Source organism: Mobula birostris, chromosome 25 (assembly GCF_030028105.1).
Source record: "Mobula birostris isolate sMobBir1 chromosome 25, sMobBir1.hap1, whole genome shotgun sequence".
NCBI lineage: Eukaryota > Metazoa > Chordata > Chondrichthyes > Myliobatiformes > Myliobatidae > Mobula > Mobula birostris.
The window spans coordinates 14,256,277-14,284,177 of NC_092394.1; the positions used below are offsets into that span (position 1 = coordinate 14,256,277).

The following is a 27,901-nucleotide window of genomic DNA, read 5'->3' on the forward strand; positions in this document are numbered from 1 at the left end:
TGCTGTACCACAGGAGTTCCCAGCCTGGGGTCCATGGACTCCTCAATTAATGGTGGGGTCCATGGCGTGAAAACGGTTGGGAAACCCTGTGTACAAGATGATAAGCAGCATAGATCAATGGACAGCCAGAGGCTTCTTTCCCCAGGGTGGAAATGGCTACTATGAGGGGGCATAATTGGAAGGTGATTGGGAGGAAAGTATAAGGGGATGTCAGAGGTAACGTTTTTACGCAGAGATTGGTGGGTGCATGGAACGTATTGCCAGGGTGGTGGTAGAAGCAGATACATTAGGGACATTTAAGAGACTCTTAAATGGGCACACAGATGACAGGAAAATGGAGGGATATGTGGGAGGGAAGGAACATTGTGGGCTGAAGGGCCTATACTGTGCTGTTGAGTCATCCCAAGGGGTTTTACAACCAATCAGCTAGTTTTTGAATTGCAGCCTCCTGTACTTATGGTCATACACTAATAGGTAACAGTGGCCAATTGATGTATTTTGAAATTTAAGTATTTTAAGCAGTTTGAGGAGTTGGTTGGTAGAGCAATGTAAGCCAAGATTTTAGGAGAAATTCCATGTCATCCCATCCCATGATCTCTTAAGTCCACAGTATTGGGTATCCTGACCTGTTGATTTGAGTTCTCAGGATGTCACGATGAAGAATTTGCTATCTGTGATGGGCTCTAGTAGGCCAACAGATGAAGGGAACTCCATTGTGCTTTTGCTTACTTGATGCTCCCACTTTGAAAGCAAGATGTGGTTAGGTTTAGGAGTTTTACAGTTAGCTCTTGATAGTCATAGTCATAGTCATACTTTATTGATCCAAAGGGAAATTGGTTTTCATTACAGTTGCACCAACAAAGAATGGAGTATAAATATAGCAATGATGCCTAAGTTTCTGTTCTGCAATTCATCTCCTTGAAAATACGTAAGCACAGAAGAGACCTCAGGAAATGGCTAATACAAAAGGACATAATTTTAAGGTGATTGGAGGAAAGTATAGGAGTAAAATTTTTACACAGAGATCAGTGGGTGTATGGAACCTACCAATCTCCATCTTAGATTTTAAAAGCTAAGTTTGGCTTCCCTTAAAGCTCTGTCCCATTGTGGAACAGATCTAAGATATCAGTAACTCTTTGATCTTTCTCCTAAATGTTTGTTCCTCATAGCTGGCTCTCGGCAGGGACCTGACAGAGCCTTTTAAAATTAAAACAGGCATAGTTATGGTAGACAGTCAAAAGGTTTTCCCCGTGGTAGAAAAGTCAATCACTAGAGGACATGCTTTTAAGGTTAGAGGGGCAAAGTTTAAAGGTGACGTGAAGGGAAAGTTTTTAACGGACGTACCTGGAACAGATTACCAGGTGTAATATGTGGGATGAGGCATTTTGGTGGAGCTTAGATAAACACATGAACTTAGAGAGAACATTTAGTATAAATTAGCATCAAGATCATCACAACATCCTGGGCTGAATGGCCTATCCCATTCTGTGTTCTATGCTAAATAGTTCAATGTTCTAAGTTAAACAGCAATTATCAATAAGAATTTAAGCAGGAGGACTCCTGTCCATTTCATATGCAACATTCATAAATTTATAGATTTGCACGGATTGGAAACAGGATCTTTATCCCTGTTCCATTCTGATCATGATGCCTGTCTACCCTAATTGTATTGGCCTTCATTTGGCCCATATAGCATGGAAACAGGCCCTTTGCCTCATTACGTCCACGCCAACTAACCAAGCTAGTCCCACTTGCCTGTGTTTAGCCCATATCTCTCTGAAGCAGGAACTCCCATTCTGGTGTCCACGGACCCATGGTTAATTGTAAGGGACCATGGCATTAAAAAAAGGTTGGGAACCCCTTCTCTAAACCTTTCATATCCATATACTGGCCAAATATTTCTTAAAAGTTGTAATTGCACCCATATACACACCACCCTTCGTTTGAAAAATTTGCCCCTCACATTGCCTTTCATTCAGGCAGCATCTCTAGGAAGAGGTACAGTCGACGTTTCAGGCCGAGACCCTTCGTCAGGACTAACTGAAGGAAGAGTTAGTAAGAGATTTGAAAGTGGGAGGGGGAGGGGGAGATCCAAAATGATAGGAGAAGACAGGAGGGGGAGGGATGGAGCCAAGAGCTGGACAGCTGATTGGCAAAGGGGATATGAGAGGACAGGAGGTCTGGGGAGGAAGACAAGGGGGAGGAAACCCAGAGGATGGGCAAGGGGTATAGTCAGAGGGACAGAGGGAGAAAAAGGAGAGTGAGAGAAAGAATGTGTATATAAAAATAAATAACAGATGGGGTTCCCATTCCCATTCTGACATGTCTATCCACGGCCTCCTCTACTGTAAAGATAAAGCCACACTCAGGTTGGAGGAACAACACCTTATATTCCGTCTGGGTAGCCTCCAACCTGATGGCATGAACATCGACTTCTCTAACTTCCGCTAATGCCCCACCTCCCCCTCGTACCCCATCTGTTATTTATTTTTATACACACATTCTTTCTCTCACTCTCCTTTTTCTCCCTCTGTCCCTCTGACTATATCCCTTGCCCCTCCTCTGGGTTCCCCCCCCCTTGTCTTTCTCCCCAGACCTCCTGTCCTCTCATATCCCCTTTGCCTATCACCTGTCCAGCTCTTGGCTCCATCCCTCCCCCTCCTGTCTTCTCCTATCATTTTGGATCTCCCCCTCCCCCTCCCACTTTCAAATCTCTTACTAGCTCTTCCTTCAGTTAGTCCTGGCGAAGGGTCTCGGCCCGAAACGTCGACTGTACCTCTTCCTAGAGATGCTGCCTGGCCTGCTGCGTTCACCAGCAACTTTGATGTGTGTTGCTTGAATTTCCAGCATCTGCAGAATTCCTGTTGTTTGCCTTTCATTCATCTATTTATCTACTTTCCAGTAAAAGTTCCTGGGTAATGGCGGAGAATGGGAAAATAGGAGATGTCTGTAAAGGGTCAGTTGCCATTTACACTCCTTTTAACCCTAAGATATGGGAGCAGAATTAAGCCACTCAGACTATCGAGTCTGTTGTACCATTTTATTGTGGCTGATTTATCATCCCTCTTAACCCCATTCTCCTGCCTTCTCCCTGTAACAATTGACACCCTTACTAATCAAGAACTTATCAATCTCAGCTTTAAATATACCCAGTGATTTGCCCTCCACAGCTGTCAGTGGCAACGAGTTCCACAGATTCACCACCCTCTGGCTAAAGAAATTCCTCCTCAAATCTGTTCTAAATGGATGTCCCTCTCTTCTGAGGCTGTAACCTCTGGCCCTAGACTCCTCCACAATCAGAAACATCCTCTCCAAATCCACTCTATCCAGATCTTTCAAAATTCAATGGGTTTCAAAGCATCCTCCCCCCTCCCATTCTATAAACTCCAGCGAATACAGACCCAGGGCCATCAAACTCTCCTCATAAATTAACCCTTTCATTCCTGGAGTCATACTCATGAACCTCATCTGGGCCCTCTCCAATGCCACCTCATCTTTTCTTAGGTAAGTGGCCCAAAACTTCTCACAGTATTCCAAGTACAGTCTGACCAATGCCTTGTAAAGCCTCAGCATTACATCCTTGCTTTCATTCCCAGGATCATTCTCGTAAACCTCCTCTGGACCCTCTCCAATGCCAACAGTAATGGAATTGTTGCCTGATGGCCCTGGTTTACTCTTCTCTTCCTTTCCCAGCAATGTCAAAGAACACTTTAGACCATTATTGATGCTTTCTCATTTTGCTAGCTCAAAGCAGATCAGGAATTAAGACAAGGTATTGACTGACAAGGTAAGGTAGGGTGACAAAGTTGGCTTCAGCATAGCGGTCAAATTTAACAAATTTGCCGATTTGAAATGGTGATTGTCAATATTGGAGTTAAACATGAAGGAGAGTCTGATGACCCCAGATACGAGTGTGAAATGAATTAAACACGTCATTAATTTTGAGGTAGTCAGGAAGTGATTGTTACACCATTGTTATTGTTTCTTTTATCTTGTCAAAGCCATGAGTTGTGCAAATGATTAATTATTAATCCACCTCTTTAATAACATTGAATCTCTCTATATCCAGATGAGTTTGCTTTTATTTAGCTCCGGACTTTGATTAACAGTAGTTTAATTAATTGCCTGCCTTGCTGGAGCATATGACAAGCTCACACTCTGATGTGAAACAAATTCAAGACAAATCAAGCCTGTGGTAATGGTTTGACAAGGTGCTTATGTAAGCAGCAACTGGGACAAATTTCTGCTTCTATTTTCTCTGCCTTCTGCTCACTTTCCACCTGAAACATCAGAGCATACGATCACAAAAAAAAAGGGAGGAGACTACTTCACTCAGCCCTTGAAGACTGCCTCACCATTCAGTATAATAAGATATGTAATTTTGTTTCTGCACTGCACTGCTGCCTCAAAGCAAATTTCACATCATATGTCAGTGATAATAAGTCTAAGTCTGATCCGACACAGATTCTATCTACTCTGTGCCTTTTTCCTCACAGTCCTCAATTCCCTGATCTTTCAAAAGCCATTTATATTCCACTTTACAGGAATCTGCCCTCCCTCGCCCTCAGGTAGAGAGGATCCCAGAGATCCATCACTTTCTGCAAGGAAGTGTTCATATACACCTCAATTTTTAAGAGTTCGCCCCGTCACTTTATAACCACATACCCTCTTTCAAGAATCACGCACTATCCCAAGGTTTTTTCAAGATTCTCTCTCAATCCCACTGTTACAAGGTTCTTGAACCACTCTCTTATACGATAAAGAAGAGGTAGATTGAGAGATTAGGAGTTCATCTTTATCGTAGATGAGATCATAAGAGCTGCACTCAGTGCTGTATCTCTAAATTAAATAAAGATTACAACACTGAGGCAGTGCAAAAGGGAACACACTAACACTTACACAGAAAGTGCAGAGTGGGTAGACAAATAAAGTGTACTTTCTCTCTAAGTGTAATTGTCTTAATTTCCTTGCCCCAACAACCCCCAACAAACCCGATTTAACCCGAACCCAAACACAATGATTTGGGTGATTAGGACGGCTCAGCACACCATCGAAATTCAACTACCGGACCTGGAAACAATCTACTGCTCTGGATGCCTACGGTGCGCTTGTAACATCAATAAGGACTCACCCCATCCGAGACGAGGTCTGTTCAATCTCCTGCCATCTAGTAGGAGATACAGAAACATCTTAACCAAGATAGTAAGACTGAAAAACAGCTTCTCCTTGAGGGATGTTGTACAGCTTGAATAATGCTTCTCTCCAGTTTGCCTTTGGGTGTTATGGGCTATCAAAGTCACTTGTTGCATGTAAAATATGGGAATTTTTAAAAAATTAAGCCATACTGCATGCATTGTAAATATCTGTTTTGCACAGACTAGAGTAGCACCACAATCTCATTGTCTTGAGCAATGACAAAAAAATTCTATTCCATTCGACTAATTTATTATGTATGGAATGATCTTTCTGGATGGCATGCAAACAAGTGACAATAGACAAATTACCAACTTGCCAGGTTTTTACCCACTCAATCTAGAATCAGTTACAGAGTCCTAACATCTTCGTGACAGCATACCCTTCCATCTATTGTTGTGTCATTGGAAAGAATGGTTACCTTACATTCTGCCCTCTCCTCCAGATCATTGATATAAATTGTAAATAATTGCGAGTCAAGAACTGATGCCTTGGATACTCCACTAGTTACATCCTCCCAGCCTGACGAAGACCCATTTATTCCAACTCTCTGTCTTCTGTGTGAGACAGGAAAAAGGAACATGTTAGGGATTGGAAAAGTGCTGAAAAATAAGTAGAAAGAGAGTGCAGGAGATAGAGGCCTCAGTGAGCATGTTGCAGAACAGCTGCCCAACGGCTCCAGCCACCCAGGTTCAGTCCTGACCTCCTATGCTGTCTGTGTGGAGTTTGCATGTTTCTATAGCTGCATGGGTTTCCTCCTGTGTCCCAAAGAAGTGAGGGTTGATAGGTTAATTGGCCGCTGTAAGAAACTCCTAGAGTGTGGCTGAGGTGAGAATAAGGTGGTATTAGTATAAACTTTGTGTTGAGTGTGGGCTGAAGAACCTTTTTCTGTGTTCGAAGGGTCAATGGGATTGGAAGTATATACTCAGTAGCCACTATACTAGGCATCTCCTATACCTACTAAAGTGACCACTGGGTATATGTTTGTGGTCTTCTGCTGCTGTAGCCCATCCATCTCAAAGTTCAATATGTTGTGCGTTCAGAGATGCTCTTCTGCACATCACTGTTGTAATGCATGGTTATTTGAGTTACTGTTGCCTTCCTATCATCTTGAACCAGTCTGGCCTTTCTCATCTGACCTCTTTCGTTAATGAGGCATTTTCACCTGCAGAGCTGCTGCTCACTAGCTGTTTTTTGTTTGTTGCACCATTCTCTGTAAACTCTAGAGACTGATGTGTGTGGAAATCCCAGGAGATTTCTGCAGTTTCTGAGATACTCAAGCCACCCCATCTGGCACCAACAATCATTCCACAGTCAAAGTCACTTAGTTCACATTTCTTCCCCATTCTGATGTTTGGTCTGAACAACAACTGAACCTTTGGACCATCATGTCTCCATGTTTTTATGTATTGAGTTGCAGCCACATAATTGGCTGATTAGATATTTGCATTAACAAGCGTATGTACTGGTGTACCTAATAAAGTGGCCATTGAGTGTATCATGCATTGCCGCAGAAGTTCGTATGGTACATGGAGTAAACTTAAGACAGAGGAAAATTATTCTTGGAACTTTAATTTAGAAAATGATGAATCATCAATCATAGTTTGTTTCATTCGACAGGAAAATTACCATCTGGGAAATGTTTGATCTCGAAAATCACCATGTCTTCTGTTACAGGACTCCACTAAAGATGCTTTGTGAGAACATGAAGAGACAAATAGTTTCAAGGGCGTTCTATGGATGTGAGTACCCTGCACAAGCTGAGGGAGTGACTCAGTGGAGATCATGGTTCATCTTGTGGTGATGAGTTAGGCACAGAGTTTGTTAATATCGACAGATGCTTGACTGTCATTAATATTAGACCTACTAGCAGTGAGTAATAATTGTGTGACTTAGTGAAAATGTCAGATGTTAAAACTTGAAACAGTGGAGTTTGTCGATCTAATTCAGTCCCCCTCTTATTTTCATTGGGTGTATTTAAAATGAATAATTATAGCCATCCAACGGTGTAGTCGCATCCGCACCAGGCTTGGAGGCGAATGGTCCCCAATTCGAATTCAGCCCACTGTCTACACGCTTTCCACCTGTGCTGGGTTAAGCATCGAGCTAGCAACCTGGCCTCCTAAAAAACAGACTAAATGCTAAAGAAGCGGCAAGATTGCCAGCCGATACGCCACAAGGCGCGGAAAGGGACAACAACAAATTTAAAATGAAGGTTGATAGATTCTTGATTGGTAAGAGTGCCAAGTATTACAGGCCCACCTAAGCCTGCATTGCTCCCTGTTACTATTGATGGAGAGGATGTGGATGTGGTAAGGATCTACAAGTACCTGGGAGTTTGAAAGGAATAATAAATCAGCCATGATGGAATAGTGGAGCAGACACGATGGGCTGAATGACCTAATTTTACTCTTATGTCTTATGGTCTTATGTTTCCAACCTCTTGCTTTGGCTTGGCAGTTTAGCTGATGGAACTGTGCTCAGGTGGTACCTTTTCACTGTTATCTGTGGATGTCTGCCCTTTCACTCTGAAAGGTCTCCTGAAAGACTTTGTGTCTCCGTACCCAGGGTTGGCCTACTGCCGTCACCTCTCAACAGTCCGCACACATCTGTCAGCACTTGTGAACCACACCATTGTCCCACCCAACAAGCCATGTGAAGCCTCAGGCGGACTGACGGCAGAAGTCTGGAATAAGTATGAAAAGGATCGAAAGGTAGGCTGGAACTTCGGTGGTGGTTTATAGTTCAAACTTTGTGGAAGGTGGAGATTTCACCAAGCAAATAATGAGACTAAGAAGTCAAACCACAAATCCTGCTCCTCATTCGTTGGCAGTGATCCTTGCCGCATCAAACTACATTGATAGAATAGACAGAACTGCTGGAGGAATTCCATGGATCAGGCAGGACCTGTAGAGGGAAAAGGACAATCACTGTTGAGATCCTTCATCTGGACAGATAGATCCAGATGAAAGGAGGCGACCTGAAATTTTGCTGTGTGGTCTTGACTGTCCATTTCCCTCCACAGATGCTGCCTGACCTGTTGAGTTCCTCCAACAGCTTGTTCTTTGCTCTAGATTCCAGCATCTCGGTCTCTGTCTCCATGACGGAACAGAATCATAGACTTGTTACAGCACAGAATCCTATTCAGCTCCTCAAGTCCTTGCCCAACAATATAAATCAATCACCTTTCTTGCTCTTTCCTGGTAGTCCTGTAATTTTCCTCAAATGCCCATGTAATTTCCTCTGAATCCCTAAATAATGGTTTGTCTCTCAGGAGTTTGCTGTGGTGTGTTTGTCAGGGCATGACATGCAACAAAAAAAATTATAAACTCCTCCTCCCCCCTCCAGTTCAACACATGGATGAACAACACACACTACCATTGTCTACATCCCCTCCTTGCACTGCGCCTACCATCCTCATCTCCACGTACCAATTGCTATCATCCCAATCTTCACTTCCCCTAGCCCTCTCCTTCCACCAACTCACCAGTCATCATGGGCTCACTTTCGCTGCTGAGCAGGTGAGAGGGGTTCTGGGGAAACTCAGGCAAGGGACCAGATGGGGTGAATCCCAAGGTCCTGAGGGAGTGTGCTGAGTAGCTGTGTGGAGTTCTCCAGCCATTTCCAATCTGAATCTCAGCCTGGAAAGGGCCCTGACTGCGTGAAAAACATCATGTGAGGTCCTAGTACCCAAGAAAGGACAACCGAAAAGTCTTGAATGACCACCCTCCAGTGGCCCTGACCTCACACATCATGAAGTCCCGAGAGAGGCTGGTCCTGGCTCACCTCCGACCCCTGGTCAGATCAGCCCTCGATCCCCTGCAGTTTGCCTACCAGGAGCACATTGGGGTCGGTGATGCTGTCATCTACCTGCTGGACAGAGCCTACTCCCATTTGGATAAGCAGGACGGCACTGTGAGGATCATGTTTTTTGATTTCTCAAGTGCCTTCAGTACCATACAGCCCTCATTGCTGAGGGAAAAGCTCCAATCAATCACTTCCATTGTATCCAGGATCATGGACTACCTGTCTGGCAGACCACAGTTTGTGCAGCTTAAGCTATAAGCAGCACTGGGGTCCCACAGGGACTGTATTGGCTCCCTTCCTGTTTACCCTGTATACCTCAGACTTAAATACAACACTGAGTCATGTCATCTGCAGAAATTCTCTGATGACTCAGCAATAATTGGCCGTATAAAGGAAGGACGGAACGATGAATACAGAGCCTGGTGGAGGACTTTGTCAGATGGTACAAGCTGAATCATCTGCAGCTCAACATTAGTAAGACAAAGGAGATGGTGATGGACTTTAGGAAAACTAAGCCTGCACTGCTCCCTGTTACTATTGAAGGAGAGGATGTGGATGTGTTGAGGATCTATAAGTACCTGGGGGTGCACCTGAATGACAGACTTGAGTGGAGCAACAGCACAGGGGCAGTGTACGAGAAGGGCTAGAGTCACCTCTACTTCCTGCGGAGACTGAGGTCCTTTGAAGTATACAGGCCTCTCCTTCACGTGTTCTACCAATCTGTTGTTGCCAGTACAATCTTCTATGTGGTGGTGTGCTGGGGCAATGTTATCAACACGGGATATGCCAACAGTTTTAATAACCTGATTGAAAAGGGTGGCTCTCTTATAGGAGTCAAGCTGGACTCACTGTAGGTTGAGGTAGAACAGAGGACCCCACAGAAAATCTTAGCAATTCTGAACGATGTTTTTCTCCCTCTGCATGCCACCTTGGCTTAACAGATGTTATAGTCCTTGGATTGATCATAATTTCAAGATCATTGGCGAAAATGTTATTAAAATTCTACTGTAGATGCATAGGTGTTAATAACTACCTGTTCCTCCTTAATTTTTAGAATTACAAAAAGTTGGAGCTGCTGCGAATGGTTTACTATGGAGGGGTGCAACATGAAATAAGGAAAGACGTCTGGCCTTTTCTTCTGGGCCACTACAAGTTTGGGATGAGCAAACAGGATATGGACCAGGTATGTGACTGACTTCTTCAAGGGAGCTTTTCACTGCGAAAATGTGACCAACCAGCTTTCAGTGGTTTAACAAGATTGCGAGTGCAATCCGCCCACTCCTAAAAGCATTCCTATTTCAGCAATATCATAGACTGGAGACAGTTTCTCATATTTTGTCTCTGAATAGGAGACGAGTGCTCCTTTAACTCTGTAATAGCAAAGTTAGGCCATTCAGCCCATTGGGTCTGCTTCACTATTTGATCATGGCTGATCTATTATCCCTCTCAACCCAAGAGTCATGGAGTGTGCGATTACAAAAGCATGTGTTCTTCATCAACAGAAGTACTTCCTCCACCTAAAGGCTACACACCAATTGCAAGCTACATAATCTGGACTGGCTGAATGTAGACACAATAAAACTTAGTTCAATCCCTTATAGGACCTATTGGCAACATTCCTTTCCTGGATTTGTTATTTTTATCTTCTAAACCTACCACTTGTTCCCAACCTATTTTATACTGTGGACCCCTTCCATGAACCTAGGGTTCCATGGACCCTAGGTTGGGAACCCCTGATTTAGAAGGACAAGGGCAAGACATGCATGGGAGTGATGCCACCTCCAAGTGCATACATTATCTATCTTCTATTACTGTATCTTGACTTGGGTATTGGTGTTCTTTCATTGGCACCAACTTAAACTCTTGAAGCCCTCTCCCCCCACAGTAACGACACAATGGAAGCAGCTTTACCACATGAATTTCAGTGGGTTAAAGGAAGTGATCAGTTCCTGGAGGACCATGCCTTGTAATCAATGGCCACATCTCACAACTGAGAGAATGAATAGGTCAGAAACCCCCTCTTATAACTTGACAGGCATGGATCAGTTGGGCTGAAGGTCCTGTGTAAGTAGGTGTGGAGGGGGAGGATTGAAAGGGAATGGTGTAAGAAGCTAGGAGGTGATAGGTTGAAGTGGCAAAGGTCTGAAAAAAGTAGGAATCTGACAGGAGAAGGCGGACTATGGAATAAAGGGAGGGAGGTGAGGAACGAGAGGGAGGTGATGGGTAGTTTGTGAGGGTGGGGGAAGGGAAGGGACAAGGGGTACTGTTCACCAATGGTGGAGGGGGGATGCAAAAACAGGAGTGGGTACCATAAGATAGAGAAATCAGTGTTGATGCCACCAAGATGGAATATGAGATGTTGCTCCTCCAGCCTGTGTGTGGCCACAAGTTGGCAGGAAATAAGATGAACCCAGGTGAGAAAAGTGTAATCAGGAAAGATCATCTGATAAATGAAATAATTGCATTTCCTACTCTGTATCTTAATGGACGGGATTGGTGCTTATCAGTTTGAAGGAATATTTAGGGTTTGTACAATTTGGCGTGATCCCTGATGGTAGTGATGCTGTTGGTACATCTGTGTTACCAGTGCCAAAATGTCTAAACCTCTTCTTGTCCTCTGTTCTTGCCTCACAGGTGGATGAAAATATTGCTGCCAAGTACAGGAGTGTAATGGCAGAGTGGAAAGCGTGTGAAATGGTTGTCAAGCAGAGAGACAGGGAAACCCACTCAGCCATCTTGGCAAAGTTGTCGTCGGGCAGTAGCATTGACAGCCACGTGCAGCACCTGATTCACCGAGATTCAACCATCAGCAATGACGTAAAGTATCTTCTCTGCACCTTAACATTGCTATTATCTTAAAGCTCTCATTTACAGTTCAAACAAAGCACCAACCCTGAGTCTGGGGTGGCATGGTAGCAGGGCTGGAGGGGTGTGGGACAGGTGGCAGAGGAGTGCCAGGGGAAGGGGGTGACGCGGGTGCAGACACACCCAGCACTGAGACACCAGGCAAGGTTATTTGATTCCACACAATTGATTTATTGATCATTACAGAATGTCTCTCCGGTGCTTCCCTTTTCCTTCCCCAACCATGATTCCCCTCTCCCTGTCCCCTTCCCACTCTCAGTTTCCAATAAAGACCCATATCAGAATCAGGTTTACCATCATTTACATATGTCATGAAATTTTTTTTTTTGTGCACCAGCAGTACAGTGCAATACATAAAATTGCTACAGTACTGTGCAAGAGTCTTTGTGCCCTATGATTTTTGCACAGTTCTGTACAGGATAGGGCTCATGAGTTGTGGGCATGTCATGTTGGCATTGGAAGTGTGATGACACCTGCGGGCTGCCTTGGCACAATGTGCAGACACAGAACAACGCATTTCACGGTATGTTTCAATGTGCATGTGACAAATAAGGCTAACCTTTATTTTTATCCCTTCCTCTTCCTACAGACAGAGCCTGAACTGATGTGTATTTCCAGCATTTTTTGCATTTATAGAACATAGAACATTATAGGGCAGTACAGGGTCTTTGGTCTACAATGTTGTGCTGACCTTATAATCTACTCCAAGATCAATCTACCCCTTCCCTTCAGCATAGTACTCCACCTTTCTATATCCATATGCCTACCTAAACATTCCCTAAATATCCCTAAGGTATCTGCCTCTACCACCATCCCTGGGAGCACGTTCCACACACCCGCCACTCTCTGTGTAAAAAAAAAAATATTTGCCTCTGACACCCCTTTATACTTTCCTCCAAACACCTTAAAATTTATTTCTGATTTTCTGCATTTGCGTTTTTGCCTGATTTTCACAATCAATCACTGTTGCTGTGATGTCACATGCAGGCCAGCCAAGTTAACACTGGCAAGTTCCTTTCTGAGTGCAGGAGAATGAGCGAGCCTTTATGCCAGTCTGGTACCTTGGATCTTTTTCATGTTCGTCCACAAATTCTTGGCATCAGAGTCCCTAATTCTTGCCACTGACCTTCAGTGTTAGTACAAACGTTATGTGTTCCAGATTTGTTGGTGCAGACTTTCTACACAATCCAAAATTGCACTTACACAATGTAATGCCTCTGTGTGGGTGGGCCAAAATGAGTTTGGCACAGACTGTACTAACTGTCAGACCTGTTCAGGCCACCCAAGTGTTCAAAGACAGTTTTGAAACTCTTAGAACTAAATCACCAAAGTTAGTCATAGAGTACTACAACAGAGAAATAGGCCCTTCAGCCCATCTAGTCCATGCCAGACCCATCAACCAGCACCTGGGCCATAGCCCCTCCGTATCTGTCCCATCCATGTATTTATCCAAACTTCTCTTAAATGTTAAAATCAAACCCACGTCCACCACTTCCTCTGGTAGCTCATTCCACACTCTCACCACTCTCTGAGTGAAGAAGTTTCCTCTCAGGTTTCCCTTAAATATTTCACCTTTAATCTCTAGTTGTAGTCTCATCCAACCTCGGTAGAAAAAGCCTACCTGCATTTACCTTATCTATACCCCTCATAATCTGGTATACCTATATCAAATCTTTTTCTCTATCAAGTTACTAAATATTAAAAGAAAATCAAGCCCTCAAAGCAATTTAGTGGAACTTATTGTTAAACTGAACTTGTCCTGCTACCCTCCATTGTAATGGGCTCATTGCCGGTGACAGGTTCAGTAAAGCAGCTTTGGCTTGAGGTTCTGCATCAGGTCTGAATTCCTGAACATTATGAGGTGTCCAATATTGTAGCACAATTTGAGAAAGCCCCAGTGTTGAGCGGCCAGCAATTTTGGGGCTTGCGCATCTATCCTGAAATCTTAAGCTTGGTAGAACGTCGTGAAGAAATGGCTGCAGTTTGCGGAGGAACTGTTGTGATTTTTCAACCCGTTCTGGTCCATTGAATTGGCTTTCACAGATTTGCTTTGGTAGGATTTGCATGCATGTCCTCCACATTGTAGTAAAAGCAAAAAATGCTGGAGATAGTCAGCTGGATAGGAGGCAACATCATTATCCTTTTAGGGAAGTACTTGAACTGTTGAGTAGTTTTGATTATTATTGATGTCATTAAATCAGAATCAGATTGGAAAAACTGGAAAAGGTATCAAAAATATTCATGAGATGTTCCTAGAACTGGAGGGCTTAAGGTGTAAGGAGAGGCTGCATAAACGGGGTCTTTTTTCTCTAGAGCATAAAGGTCTGATGGAGTTTTATAGAGATGGACATGGGTGGAGTGGGTAACTACTATCTTTCCTGGGACTGGAATGCATAGATTTGGGGTTGGTTGGGGGGGCAGGGGGGCACTTGAAAAGGTTGTGAGATGCATGTTTTTTTTCCACACAAGTTCAAGTTTAATTGTCATTCAACCATATATGAATACCCATGAATATAGCCAAATGAAACAGCATTACTCCGGAGCTGAGGTGTTATGAGGTGTAAAACACAGTACCAACAGTCACACACAGCATAAGGCACATATAAGATAGCAAGCACATAGAAGATATCAGTAAAATACAGTCACACAGAAAATATATAGTCCAAGTCCCTGAGTCCGTGAATGTTGCAGCAGTCTGCAGTCAAACACAATGCTGCTTGTCTTCCATCGAGCAAACACTGGGGTGGGGGGGGGGCGCGGGAGGCAGCACTGACTCCAGCTTGGACACCATGCCATACCACCTCCAGTGGGGAGCACCAACTCTGACACCTCTCTCCTGGGCAGCTGTAAGTAGGCGACACTGTGGCGTGAGGCCTCATCTCCTCTACGACCAAAGGCCACGCAAGCTCCCCTGCTGCCTGCCTACAGGCGGTGATGGGTATATATGGAACAAGCTGGTAGAGTTGGATACAGTTATGACATTTAAAAGGCATTTGGACAAGTACATGAATAGGAAAGGTTTAGACACATAGGAAAGGTTAAACACATGCAAGTGAGACTAGCTTGGTTAGGCCGCTTCGTTGGCATGGCTGTAATGGGCCAAGTGGCCTGTTTTCCATGTTCTATGGCTCTATGTTCTGTCATTTCCAGCAATTTCTCCCCCAGAATTCCAGCAGCTGCACTTTTTCTGCTTTTTATCTGTGGAGAAGGGGGTACGGGGACATGGAGAAGAAAACACATGTAAAACCATTTGATTGGTAACATGGTTTTTTTTATTTTGAAGAAAGTACTATGGTAATTGCACTTAAAACCAATTTTATTAGTCATGAAGCAATCTAGAAGCTGTGAAAGATGCTGAGCAAATGTGACTCTTTATACACTCATTGGCCATTTAATTAGGCACACCTGTAACCCTCGTTAATGCAAATATCTAATTCAGCCAATCATGTGGCAGCAACTCAATGCATAAAAGCATACAGGCATGGTCAAGAGGTTCAGTTGTTGTTCAGACCAAACATCTGAATGGGTGGGGTGGAACAGGCTATTTGGCCCATTACATCCATGCAAACCAAATGGCCTAACCAAGTTAATCTCACTTGCCTGTGATGTAGGTGACTTTGACCATGAAACGATTGTTGGTGCTAGGCAGATTGGTTGTAGTGGACAGTGAGGAAGGTTTTCAAAGCTTGCGGAGGGATTTGGACCAGCTGGAAAAATGAGCTGAAAAATGGCAGATGGAGTGTGAGGTATTGCACTTTGGAAGGACAAACCAAGGTAGAACATACAAGGTAAATGGTGGGGCACTGAGGTTTGCAGTAAAACAGAGGGATCTGGGAATACAGATACAAAATTCCCTAAAAGTTGCATCACAGGTAGATAGGGTTGTAAAGAGAGCTTTTGGTACATTGGCCTTTATAAATCAAAGCATTGAGTATAAGAGTTGGAATGTTATGATGAGGTTGTATAAGGCATTGGTGAGGCTGAATTTAGAGTATTGTGTTCAGTTTTGGTCACCAAATTACAGGAAGGATATTAATAAGGTTGAAAGAGTGCAGAGAAGGTTTACAAGGATGTTGCTGGGACTTGAGAAACTAAGTTACAGAGAAAGGTTGAATAGGTTAGGACTTTATTCCCCGGAGCATAGAAGAATGAGGGGAGATTTGATAGAGGTATATAAAATTATGATGGGTATAGATAGAGTGAATGCAAGCAGGCTTTTTCCACTGAGGCTAGGGGAGAAAAAAACCAGAGGACATGGGTTAAGGGTGAAGGGGGAAAAGTTTAAAGGGAACACTAGGGGGGGCTTCTTCACACAGAGTGGTGGGAGTGTGGAATGAGCTGCCAGATAAAGTGGTAAATGAGGGCTCACTTTTAACATTTAAGAAAAACTTGGATAGGTACGTGGATGAGAGGTGTATGGAGGGATATGGTCCAGGTGCAGGTCAGTGGGACTAGGCAGAAAAATGGTTCGGCACAGCCAAGGAGGGCCAAAAGGCCTGTTTCTGTGCTGTAATGTTCTATGGTTCTATGGTTCTATCTCAGAAACTGCTGATCTCCTGGGATTTTCATGCACAGCAACCTGTAGAGTTTCCAGAGAATGGCAGTTTTGTGGGCAAAAATTTGGTTGAGGCTGACAGGGAGGTGACAATAACCCAAGTAACCACGCATTACAACAGTGTTGTGCAGAGGAGCATTCATGAACGTGCAATATGTTGAACCTTGAAGTGGATAGGCGACAGCAGCAGAAGACCTCACTGGTTTCCACAGCTGTATCTAATAAAGTGAACACTGAGTGTGTATCAGATGGTAAAATAATTGGCTTGATTTATTTTCACTGCCAGCACAGTTTTGCTCAGGAGCTTCTTTAGTGTTTTTCTCTGTTTTTTTGAGAATTCATGAATTGGTGCAATATCCACATTATCTTCTATCTTCTACTCTGTGCCATTGCAGCATAACATTTAATCTAATGCAACGCGGTTGAGTAGAATAGAGCAAGTTTTCCCTTTTCCCCTTCCACATTCCTTGCTCACAGCCTTCGCCACAAGGCAATAAGCAGAATTAAGTCTTTTGACCCATCGAGTATACTCTGCCATTCAAACATGGCTGATTTATTATCCCTCTCAACCCCATTCTCCTGGCTTCTCCCCATAACCTTTGGCATAGTTACTAATCAGGAAACTGTTCCTACTGTCTACAATGCACCGCTCATTCTTTGCCCAGTGCCTCGTGACGCTCCCTGACTAGGTGATTGACCGTCCGCCATGATTCTCTGCCCCGGGACATCCCCTTTCTAATGCGTTCAACGGTGTTCTCCCAGGGACATGGGACAAAGAGGTACCGGTGTTGCTTTAGAGATTGAAATGGTTCTGTGCAATGTGATTGGCAATGAAGGATTGAAACTGAGCTGGTACAATTCTTCAGTCAGGTATCTGCCCCATGTAGATATGTACCAAGCTGAGGCAGTGGGAATAGTGAATGGCTCACCATGTAACTCTATTGAGATCAGGCCTACTTGTTACCACAGAGCAAGTTCTCTTTTTCTAACAAAACAGTAATACTGGCAATCAAAATAAATCATTAGTTGAAAACCAAGATGCTTCATCATCTCCACAAAGCCCTTCTAGGTAATTTCTAGCTGGAATAACAATGTGATTTTTTAAAACACTTTTTTTCTTATAAATACTTTGATATAATATGCTTAAGGGCTTTCCATAAGTTCAAGTGCAATTTTATAGTCCTTCAACTGTATACACGTATACAGCTAAACGAAAGAAAATTCCTCAGTGACCAAGTGGCAAAACAGAGTACATATATCACATACAGACATAAAGTAATATTAGCACAATATTAACAGATTTTAAAGAAGTATTCTGGGTAGGTATAATAGTTGCTTCTCTGCAATGTTGCTATAAGCTCTTGGTTAGTTTTACAATACCACTTCCTTTAATATCTTATTTAGGTCTTCATTTCTGTTGATGAAGGAGACCAGGGAGAAAAAGCCTTTAAGATGGTGGACGGCACAACAACAATAGTGAACGTTGACACTCCAGCTGTAGCAGTTGAAGAGAGACCATCCATTGAGTTTGACTCTCCTGACTCTGGGCTGCCTTCTTCGAGAAATTATTCCGTTGCCTCGGGGCATTCCCGGATCCTCTCGAGTACCGATGATCAAAGTTTGTGCATGGAGGAGGGTACACTGGAGGACGAAGATAAAACCGAACTGGGCGAGATTGCAGAACAAGCTCACGACAGTGAGTCTGGTTCTGGAAGGACGAGTGTTCTTCAACAGGCTGGGGCCCAGGATTCATTGTCTGAAGAACAGCTATGTACCCAGTTAGATCTGATAATGTCTGAAAAGGACAGCTCAGCTTTACCGACTATGACATATACGGTCAGTGGGCCCTAATCCTAAGAGGAAACAAACAAGACGTTCTGCATCGTTCTTTTCCCTGTAGAATTACATCCAACATCAGGGAATGAGATTTCTCCCTTTTTGTGGTTTTAATTTCCATTTCAGAGAACTGAGCAGAACTCATTAACGATCTGGTTAATTTTATTGAGCCCAACATAAAAACACATCTGCTCACTCTCTACTCATTCTCCTGCTTTTGAGCTTTCAGAGTGAATGTTGAGATGGCTTCATCTCTGTAAGCGAGCATTATTCCATGGTGCACTTTCCTTTACTCTGAACTTATCCATCACTTTCTCATGATCATGTTCATCTAGTGTTGTTTCTTGAGGTGACAGCGTGCTCCATTCTGGCCAGACTTACTTCACCATCTCTCTGTTCATCCATCTCAAGCTTTGTTTTGTTGTGCCATCCTTAACAGCTCATTGTTCTTTTATTCCTGCATTTCATTGCTATCGTCTCTTTCCAATGCTATATTGTGGAGTCATTGCTTGCATTGATTTGCAACATCATCTCTTATCCATCCCTCACTAAGTCATTGAATTTCTTTTCTACCATCTTCAAGATCCTTGGCATCTCATCTTCAAAGTAATAATGTGGTTCTGTCATAAGTCTCTTTCTTATTTATGGCTTATCACTGTATTGGTCATAGATTTAATGTTCATTTTAAAGACTGAAGTGCAAATTTCCCATATCTTTTTCCATCTCTCTAGAACTCTTTTGGTTCTTACTATTGGACTTCCCTGCATCCACAGTAGAGTGACTGTACAGAAATGGGCACAACAGGAAGTGATTCTGGCTCAGGAGTTAGGAATTTACCATTTGAACTGATGCTATTCAGCTTAATTGTTCATTGTGCCAGGTTTTATCCGTTTCTATTTTTGGTTTGAGATGAATTGCATACTTATCCCTGGTTAGTTCCAAGTTTGTACAACAGTGTTCCCTTAAAACAACCCTAATGGGCCTCTGTCGGTCAGGGTCGAGCATGGATGTTGCATACTAGATGTCCAGGTGCCTGGGCAGTACGATATGGAGAGCAAGTTGCTGCCCGTGTAGCAAGCTCCCCCTCTCCACGCATCGAGTGAACCCAAAGGAACGGCAGAGACCGATGCAGTTTGGTACCAGCAGCATCGCAGTAGTTGCCAGTCAGCGTTGAACTCGATGCTTTAGGGACTTCAGCTCCTCCAGATTTCTCCCTCGGGGTTTACTCCCGGAGCCTTCCCCATGAGCGGGTATAGCCGCCAAGGCAGCGGACGTTTGAGATCAGAGTTTTCCTTCTCCTAGATGAGCTGCCAACCAGGGTTGATGAGCCCCATATGCCCAAAGCGACTGGTTTTAAGGCACCAGTATCCCACCTTTGCCCCTTCTCCTGTCAGTAGAAACGGTTCGACTAAGCCGCACATGAAGGCCGGGAGCTGGACCTGGTTGTATTTGAAGTGCATGCCATTTGAAGTATTTAATAGGTAGTAAGAGCTTATCCAACTTAAGAAACCAAAAACAACCCTACATAAGGTGAAACTGGAATTAGAATTGCGAGCAATAAGAATAATGTATTTGAATTCTGTGTTTGAATTGATTTGCATTATATTGTGTCATATGAATTATCATTGAACACAGTTTGAATATTCCATATCTCATAGACAGAACTGATGGATGCTGTCTCATTAAATTGGCACCGGATTGATAAGGATGTACAACGTTGTGATAGAAATTACTGGTATTTTACTACAGTGAACCTTGAAAGACTAAAAAGTATAATGTGCAGGTATGGACCTGAATTTGTTTCTCTACCAGCTATTGGATATATAACCATATAACAACTACAGCATGGAAACAGGCCATCTCGGCCCTTCTAGTCCGTGCCGAACTCTTACTCTCACCTAGTCCCACCGACCTGCACTCAGCCAATAACCCTCCATTCCTTTCCTGTCCATATAGCTGTCCAGTTTAACTTTAAATGACAACATCAAACCTGCCTCAACCACTTCTGCTGGAAGCTCGTTCCACACAGCCACCACTCTCTAAGTAAAGAAGTTCCCCCTCATGTTACCCCTAAACTTTTGCCCTTTAACTCTCAACTCACGTCCTCTTGTTTGAATCTCCCCCACTCTCAATGGAAAAAGCCTATCCACGTCAACTCTATCTATCCCTTTCAAAATCTTAAATACCTCTATCAAGTCCCCCCTCAACCTTCTACGTTCCAAAGAATAAAGACCCAACTTGTTCAACCTTTCTCTGTAACTTAGGTGATGAAACCCAGGTAACATTCTAGTAAACCTTCTCTGCATTCTCTCTATTTTGTTGACATCTTTCCTATAATTTGGTGACCAAAATGGTACACAATACTCCAAATTTGGCCTCACCAATGCCTTGTACAATTTCAACATTACATCTCAACTCCTATACTCAATGCTCTGATTTATAAAAGCCAGCATACCAAAAGCTTTCTTCATCACCCTATCCACAAGAGATTCCATCTTCAGGGAACTATGCACCATTATTCCTAGATCCTTCTGTCCTACTGCATTCTTCAATGCCCTACCATTTACCATGTATGTCCTGTTTTGATTAGTCCTAGCAAAGTGTAGAACCTCACATTTATCAGCATTAAACTCCATCTGCCATCTTTCAGCCCACTCTTCTAACTGGCCTAAATCTCTCTGCAAGCTTTGAAAACCTTCTTCATTATCCACAACTCCACCTATCTTAGTATCATCCGCATACTTACTCATCCAATTTACCACCCCATCATCCAGATCATTAATGTATATCACAAATAACATTGGACCCAGTACAGATCCCTGAGGCACACCACGAGTCACCGGCCTCCAATCTGACACACAGTTTTCCACCACCACTCTCTGGCGTCTCCCATCCAGCCTCTGCTGAATCCATTTTACTACTTCAATAGTAATACCTAACGATTGAACCTTCCTAACCAACCTTCTGTGTGGGACCTTGTCAAAGGCCTTACTGAAGTCCATATAGACAACATCCACCGCTTTACCCTCGTCAACATTCCTAGTATCCTCTTCAAAAAATTCGAGAAGATTGTCTGGTGCATTGCTGAAGTTCAACCATGCTAACTGTGTGCTTCTCTTTGCCTTGCAGCTATGTGTGGGAGCACCTGGATGTTGGCTATGTTCAGGGAATGTGTGACCTCTTGGCACCGTTAATGGTTATCCTTGACAATGGTAAGCGACGCACTTAACTACTAACAGACAAGAGAAAATCTGCAGATGCTGGAAATCCAAAGCAACGCACACAAAATGCTGGAGGAACTCAGCAGACCAGGCAGCATCTAAGGAAAAGAGTACAGTCGACATTTCGGGCCGAGAACCTTCAGCAGGACCTGGCCCGAAATATCGTCTGTACTCTTTTCCATGGATGCTGCCTGGCCTGCTGAGTTCCTCCAGCATTTTGTATGTGTAACTAATAACAGGGCAGCCTGAATATAGGAGAAGAATTATTTTTTCACCCACCAGTTGGTGGGGTTCTGAAACTCTCACTCTAAAAGACTGGTGTAGATATAAACCGATACGACATCTTGGGGAGGTATCAGTGTGAGAACGGCTTCTTCTTCTCTTGTCGTCAGATTTCTGAATGGACGTTGAGCCCATGAACACTACCTCACTAATTTTTGTTTCTCTTTTTACGCTACTTACTTAATATCACTTTTTAAATAAATTTATATATATATCTGTGAATGTGGACATCCAAGAGTCTGTCAGGAGGACGGCCCCTAACGATGGCCTGCTAGGAGAATACCTCTGTCAGCAGGCAGAGAGTATGGAAGTAGAAGTGGGTGAAGCAGGACCAGAAGCCATGGCAGGACAAGTCACTGCAGAGGATGTACCATTGCCAGATATCAGAGGTGGCTGACATAAGAAAGTCCTACCAGTGACTGAGGGAGAGCACAGAGGCGCTGCTCATGGCTGCACGAGAACAGGCGCTGAGCCCAAGAGCGAGAGAAGCAGGGGTTCTGTCACACCAGACGAGACCCAAGATGCAGACTGTGCGAGGAATCTTCTGAAACCATCCAGCACGCAGTAGCAGGGTGCAAGATGCAGGCAGAGACACCATACACTGAATGGCACAACCAAGTTGCAGGAATTGTGTACAGGAACATCTGTGCTGAATATGGATTGGACACTACCCAAGAATGGGAACACCTAAGAAGGTAGTGGAGAAAGGTAGGGCTGAGATCCTGTGGGACTTCCAAATACAGACTGATAAGCAGGTATTGGCCAATCAATCAGATATAGTCATACTGGACAAGGAGCAGAAGAAAGCAATAGTAATAGATGTGGCAATCCCAAATGACAGTAACATCAGGAGAAAGAATATGATAAGCTGGAGAAATACCAGGGCTTGATAGAGCAGATAGAAAGGATGTGGAAGGTTAAAACCAGAGTAATCCTGGTGGTTACAGGAACACTTGGGGTTGTGACACCTGGACTGGGAGAGTGGCTCCAACAAATCCCAGGAACAACATCTGAGTCCTTGCTCCAGAAGAGCGCACTACTAGGAACAGCAAGGGTATTGCACCGAACCCTCAGGCTCCCAGGCCTCTGGAAGAGGACCCAGGAGTGAACGGAAAAATGCACATACATACCACCCATAGGGGTGAGAAGAATATGTATATTTATTTATTATAATTTACAGTGTTTATTATTATGTATTGCATTGTACTGACGCCACATAACAACAAATTTTACTATATATGCCAGTGATACGAAAGCTGATTCTGACCTTGTGTGATGTAACCTACAGACCCAGAGAAGTAGGATGAGGCTAAACAGTACTTTATTAGGTAGGTTGGATACAAGGGCAAAAAGACTGCCGTAAATATTGGGGCTTTTGTAAGATTCTAGGAGCCATAATTATTCATCTGGTCTTAGAGACTATAGGATATAGGAGCAGAATTAGGCCATCTGGCTCATCAAGTCTGCTCCACCATTCAATCATGGCTGATCTTTTTTTCTAACTCCTCCTCACCCCAGTTCCCGGCCTTCTCCCCGTAACCTTTGATGCCATGTCCAATCAAGAACCTATCAATCTCTGCCTTAAATACACCTAACGACCTGGCCTCCACAGCTGCATGTGTTAACAAATTCCACAAATTCACCACCCTTTGGCTAAAGAAATTTCTCCGCATCTCTGTTTTGAAAGGGTGTCCCTCTATCCTGAGGCTGTGCCCTCTTGTCCTGGACTCTCCCACCATGGGAAACATCCTTTCCACATCTACTCTGTATAGGCTTTTCAACATTCAAAGGGTTTCAATGAGATCTCCCCTCATCCTTCTGAGATCCAGCAAGTACAGACCCAGGGCCATCAAATGTTCCTCGTATCCGTGTGAACCTCCTCTGGACCCTCTCCAATGCCAGCACATCTTTTCTAGGATGAGGGGCCCAAAACTGTTCACAATACTCAAGGTGAGACCTCACCAGTGCCTTATAAAGCCTCAGTATCACATCCCAGCTCTTGTATTCTAGACCTCTTGAAATGAATGCTAACATGGTATTTACCTTCCTCACCACTGACTCAACCTGCAAGTTAACTTTCAGGGTGTTTTGCACAAGGACTCCCAAGTCCCTTTGCATCTCAGATTCCTGGATTTTCTCTCCGTTTAGAAAATAGTCCACATGTTTATTTCTACTACCAAAGTGCATGACCATGCATTTTCCAACATTGTATTTCATTTGCCATTTTCTTGCCCATTCTCCTAATCTGTCTAAGTCCTACTGCATCCTACCTGTTTCCTCAACACTACCTGCCCCTCCACCAGTCTTCTTATCATCTGCAAACTTGGCAACAAAGCCATCTATTCCATCATCTAAATCATTTATATACAGCATAAAAAGAAGTGGTCCCAACACCGACCCCTGCAGAATACCACTAGTCACTGGCAGCTGACCAGAAATGGATCCTTTTATTCCCACTCGCTGCCTCCTATCGATCAGCCAATGCTCTATGCATGTTAGTAACTTTCCTGTAATACCATGGGCTCTTAACTTGGTAAGCAGCCTCATGTATGGCACCTTGTTAAAGGCCTTCTGTAAGTCCAAATATACAACATCCATGGCATCCCCTTTATCTATCCTACTTGTAATCTCCTTAAAGAATTCCAACAGGTTTGTCAGGCAGGATTTTCCCTGAAGGAAACCATGCTGACTTTGCACTATCCTGTCCTGTGTCACCAAGTACTCCGTTACCTCATCCTTAACAACTGACTCTAACATCTTCCCAACCACTGAGGTCAGGCTAACTAGTCTTTAATTTCCTTACTGCTGCCTTCCTCCTTTCTTAAAGAGTGGAGTAACATTTGCAATTTTCCAGTCCTCTGGCACCATGCCAGAGTCCAATGATTTTTGAAAGATCATTTCTAATGCCACCACAATCTCTAACACTACCTCTTTCAGAACCCTAGGGTGCAGTTCCTCTGGTCCCGGTGACTTATATAGATATGTAAAAAGGAAAAGACTGGTAAAGACAAATGTAGGTCCCCTACAGACAGAAACAGGTGAATTGATTATGGGGAGCAAGGACATGGCAGACCAACTGAATAATTACTTTGGTTCTGTCTTCACTAAGGAGGACATAAATAATCTTCCAGAAATAGTAGGGGACAGAGGGTCCAGTGAGATGGAGGAACTGAGGGAAATACATGTTAGTAGGGAAGTGGTGTTAGGTAAATTGAAGGGATTGAAGGCAGATAAATCCCCAGGGCCAGATGGTCTGCATCCTAGAGTGCTTAAGGAAGTAGCCCAAGAAATAGTGGATGCATTAGTGATAATTTTTCAAAACTCATTAGATTCTGGACTAGTTCCTGAGGATTGGAGGGTGGCTAATGTAACCCCACTTTTTAAAAAAGGAGGGAGAGAGAAACCGGGGAATTATAGACCGGTTAGCCTAACATCGGTGGTGGGGAAACTGCTGGAGTCAGTTATCAAAGATGTGATAACAGCACATTTGGAAAGCGGTGAAATCATCGGACAAAGTCAGCATGGATTTGTGAAAGGAAAATCATGTCTGACGAATCTCATAGAATTTTTTGAGGATGTAACTAGTAGAGTGGATAGGGGAGAACCAGTGGATGTGGTATATTTGGATTCTCAAAAGGCTTTTGACAAGGTCCCACACAGGAGATTATTGTGCAAACTTAAAGCACACGGTATTGGGGGTAAGGTATTGATGTGGATGGAGAATTGGTTAGCAGACAGGAAGCAAAGAGTGGGAATAAACGGGACCTTTTCAGAATGGCAGGCGGTGACCAGTGGGGTACCGCAAGGCTCAGTGCTGGGACCCCAGTTGTTTACAATATATATTAATGACTTGGATGAGGGAATTAAATGCAGCATCTCCAAGTTTGCGGGTGACACGAAGCTGGGTGGCAGTGTTAGCTGTGAGGAGGATGCTAAGAGGATGCAGAGTGACTTGGATAGGTTGGTGAGTGGGCAAATTCATGGCAGATGCAATTTAATGTGGATAAATGTGAAGTTATTCACTTTGGTGGCAAAAATAGGAAAACAGATTATTATCTGAATGGTGGCCGATTAGGAAAAGGGGAGGTGCAACGAGACCTGGGTGTCATTATACACCAGTCATTGAAAGTGGGCATGCAGGTACAGCAGGCGGTGAAAAAGGCGAATGGTATGCTGGCATTTATAGCGAGAGGATTCGAGTACAGGAGCAGGGAGGTACTACTGCAGTTGTACAAGGCCTTGGTGAGACCACACCTGGAGTATTGTGTGCAGTTTTGGTCCACTAATCTGAGGAAAGACATCCTTGCCATAGAGGGAGTACAAAGAAGGTTCACCAGATTGATTCCTGGGATGGCAGGACTTTCATATGAAGAAAGACTGGATGAACTGGGCTTGTACTCGTTGGAATTTAGAAGATTGAGGGGGGATCTGATTGAAACGTATAAAATCCTAAAGGGATTGGACAGGCTAGATGCAGGAAGATTGTTCCCGATGTTGGGGAAGTCCAGAACAAGGGGTCACAGTTTGAGGATAAAGGGGAAGCCTTTTAGGACCGAGATTAGGAAAAACTTCTTCACACAGAGAGTGGTGAATCTGTGGAATTCTCTGCCACAGGAAACAGTTGAGGCCAGTTCATTGGCTATATTTAAGAGGGAGTTAGATATGGCCCTTGTGGCTACAGGGATCAGGGGGTATGGAGGGAAGGCTGGGGCGGGGTTCTGAGTTGGATGATCAGCCATGATCATAATAAATGGCGGTGCAGGCTCGAAGGGCCGAATGGCCTACTCCTGCACCTATTTTCTATGTTTCTATATACCTTTAGGTCTTTCAGCTTTTTGAGCACCTTCTCTCTTGTAACAGTAACTGCGCCCACTTCTCTTCCTTCACACACTTCAACATCAGGCATACTGCTAGTGTCTTCCACAGTGAAGACTGACGCAAAATACTCATTTAGTTCATCAGCCATTTCCTTATCCCCTGTTGTTATTCCTCCTGCCTCATTTTCTAGGATCCTATATCCACTCTCATTTCTCTTTTATTTTTAACATGCTTGAAAAAACTTTTACTGTCCACTTTGATATTATTTGCTAGCTTGCTTTCATATTTCATATTTTCCCTTCTAGTGATTATTTTAGTTGCTCTCTGTAGGTTTTAAAAAACTTCCCAATCCTCTATCTTCCCACTAATTTTTGCTTTGTTGTATGCCCTTTCTTTTGCTTTTACAATAGCTTTGACCTCCCTTGTCAGCCACAGCTGTACTATTTTACCATTTGAGTATTTCTTCACTTTTGGAATACACATGTCCTGCACCTTCCTCATTTTTCCCAGAATCACACGCCATTGCTGCTCTGCTGACATCCCTGCCAGCAGCTCCTTCCAATTTACTTTGGCCAACTCCTCTCTCGTACCGCTGTAATTTCCCTTACTCCACTGAAATACTGCTACATCAGACTTTACTTTCTCCCTATCAAATTTCAAGTTGAACACAATCATATTGTGATCACTGGTTCCTAAGGGTTATTTTACTTTAAACTCCCTAATTGCTTCCGGTTCATTACATAACACCCAATCCAGTATAGCTGATCCTCTTGCAGGCTCAATGACAAACTGCTTTAAAAAGCTATCTCTTAGGCATTCAACAAACTCGCTCTCTTGAGATCCATTACCAACTTGATTTTCCCAATCGACCTGCATGTTAACATCTCCCATGACTACTATAACATTTCCCTTTTGACTCGCCTTTTCTATTTCTTGTTGTAATCTGTGGTCCACCTCCCAGCCACTGTTGGGAGGCCTGTATATGACTGCCATCAACGTCCTTTTACCCTTGCAGTTTCTTAACTCAACCCACAAGGATTCAATATCTTCCGATCCTATGTCACATCTTTCTATTGATTTGATGCCATTCTTTACCAGTAGAGCCACACCACCCCCTCTGCCTGCCTTCCTATCCCTCCAATATAACGTGTAACCTTGGGCATTCAGTTCCCAACTACAACCATCGTTCAGCCACAATTCAGTGATGGCCACAACATCATACCTGGCAATCTGTAACATTGCAACAAGATCATCCACCTTATTTCTTATACTACGTGCATTTAGATACAACACCTTGAGTCCCATATTTGCTGTCCTTTCTGAC

At 43.6% G+C, this 27,901-nt stretch overlaps 1 protein-coding gene across 1 annotated transcript in view; it reads left to right on the plus strand.

Annotated features, from left to right (window-relative positions):
- The window catches only part of sgsm2 (small G protein signaling modulator 2), a 274,118-nt gene that overhangs the window by 229,327 nt on the left and 16,890 nt on the right, over positions 1-27,901 (plus strand). The window contains exons 13-19 of the mRNA XM_072242777.1: positions 6,871-6,935; positions 7,762-7,907; positions 10,055-10,183; positions 11,635-11,817; positions 17,825-18,256; positions 19,915-20,039; positions 21,386-21,468. Of these exons, the coding sequence (XP_072098878.1) occupies positions 6,871-6,935; positions 7,762-7,907; positions 10,055-10,183; positions 11,635-11,817; positions 17,825-18,256; positions 19,915-20,039; positions 21,386-21,468 (1,163 nt within the window). The remainder of the gene's footprint in view (positions 1-6,870; positions 6,936-7,761; positions 7,908-10,054; positions 10,184-11,634; positions 11,818-17,824; positions 18,257-19,914; positions 20,040-21,385; positions 21,469-27,901) is intronic.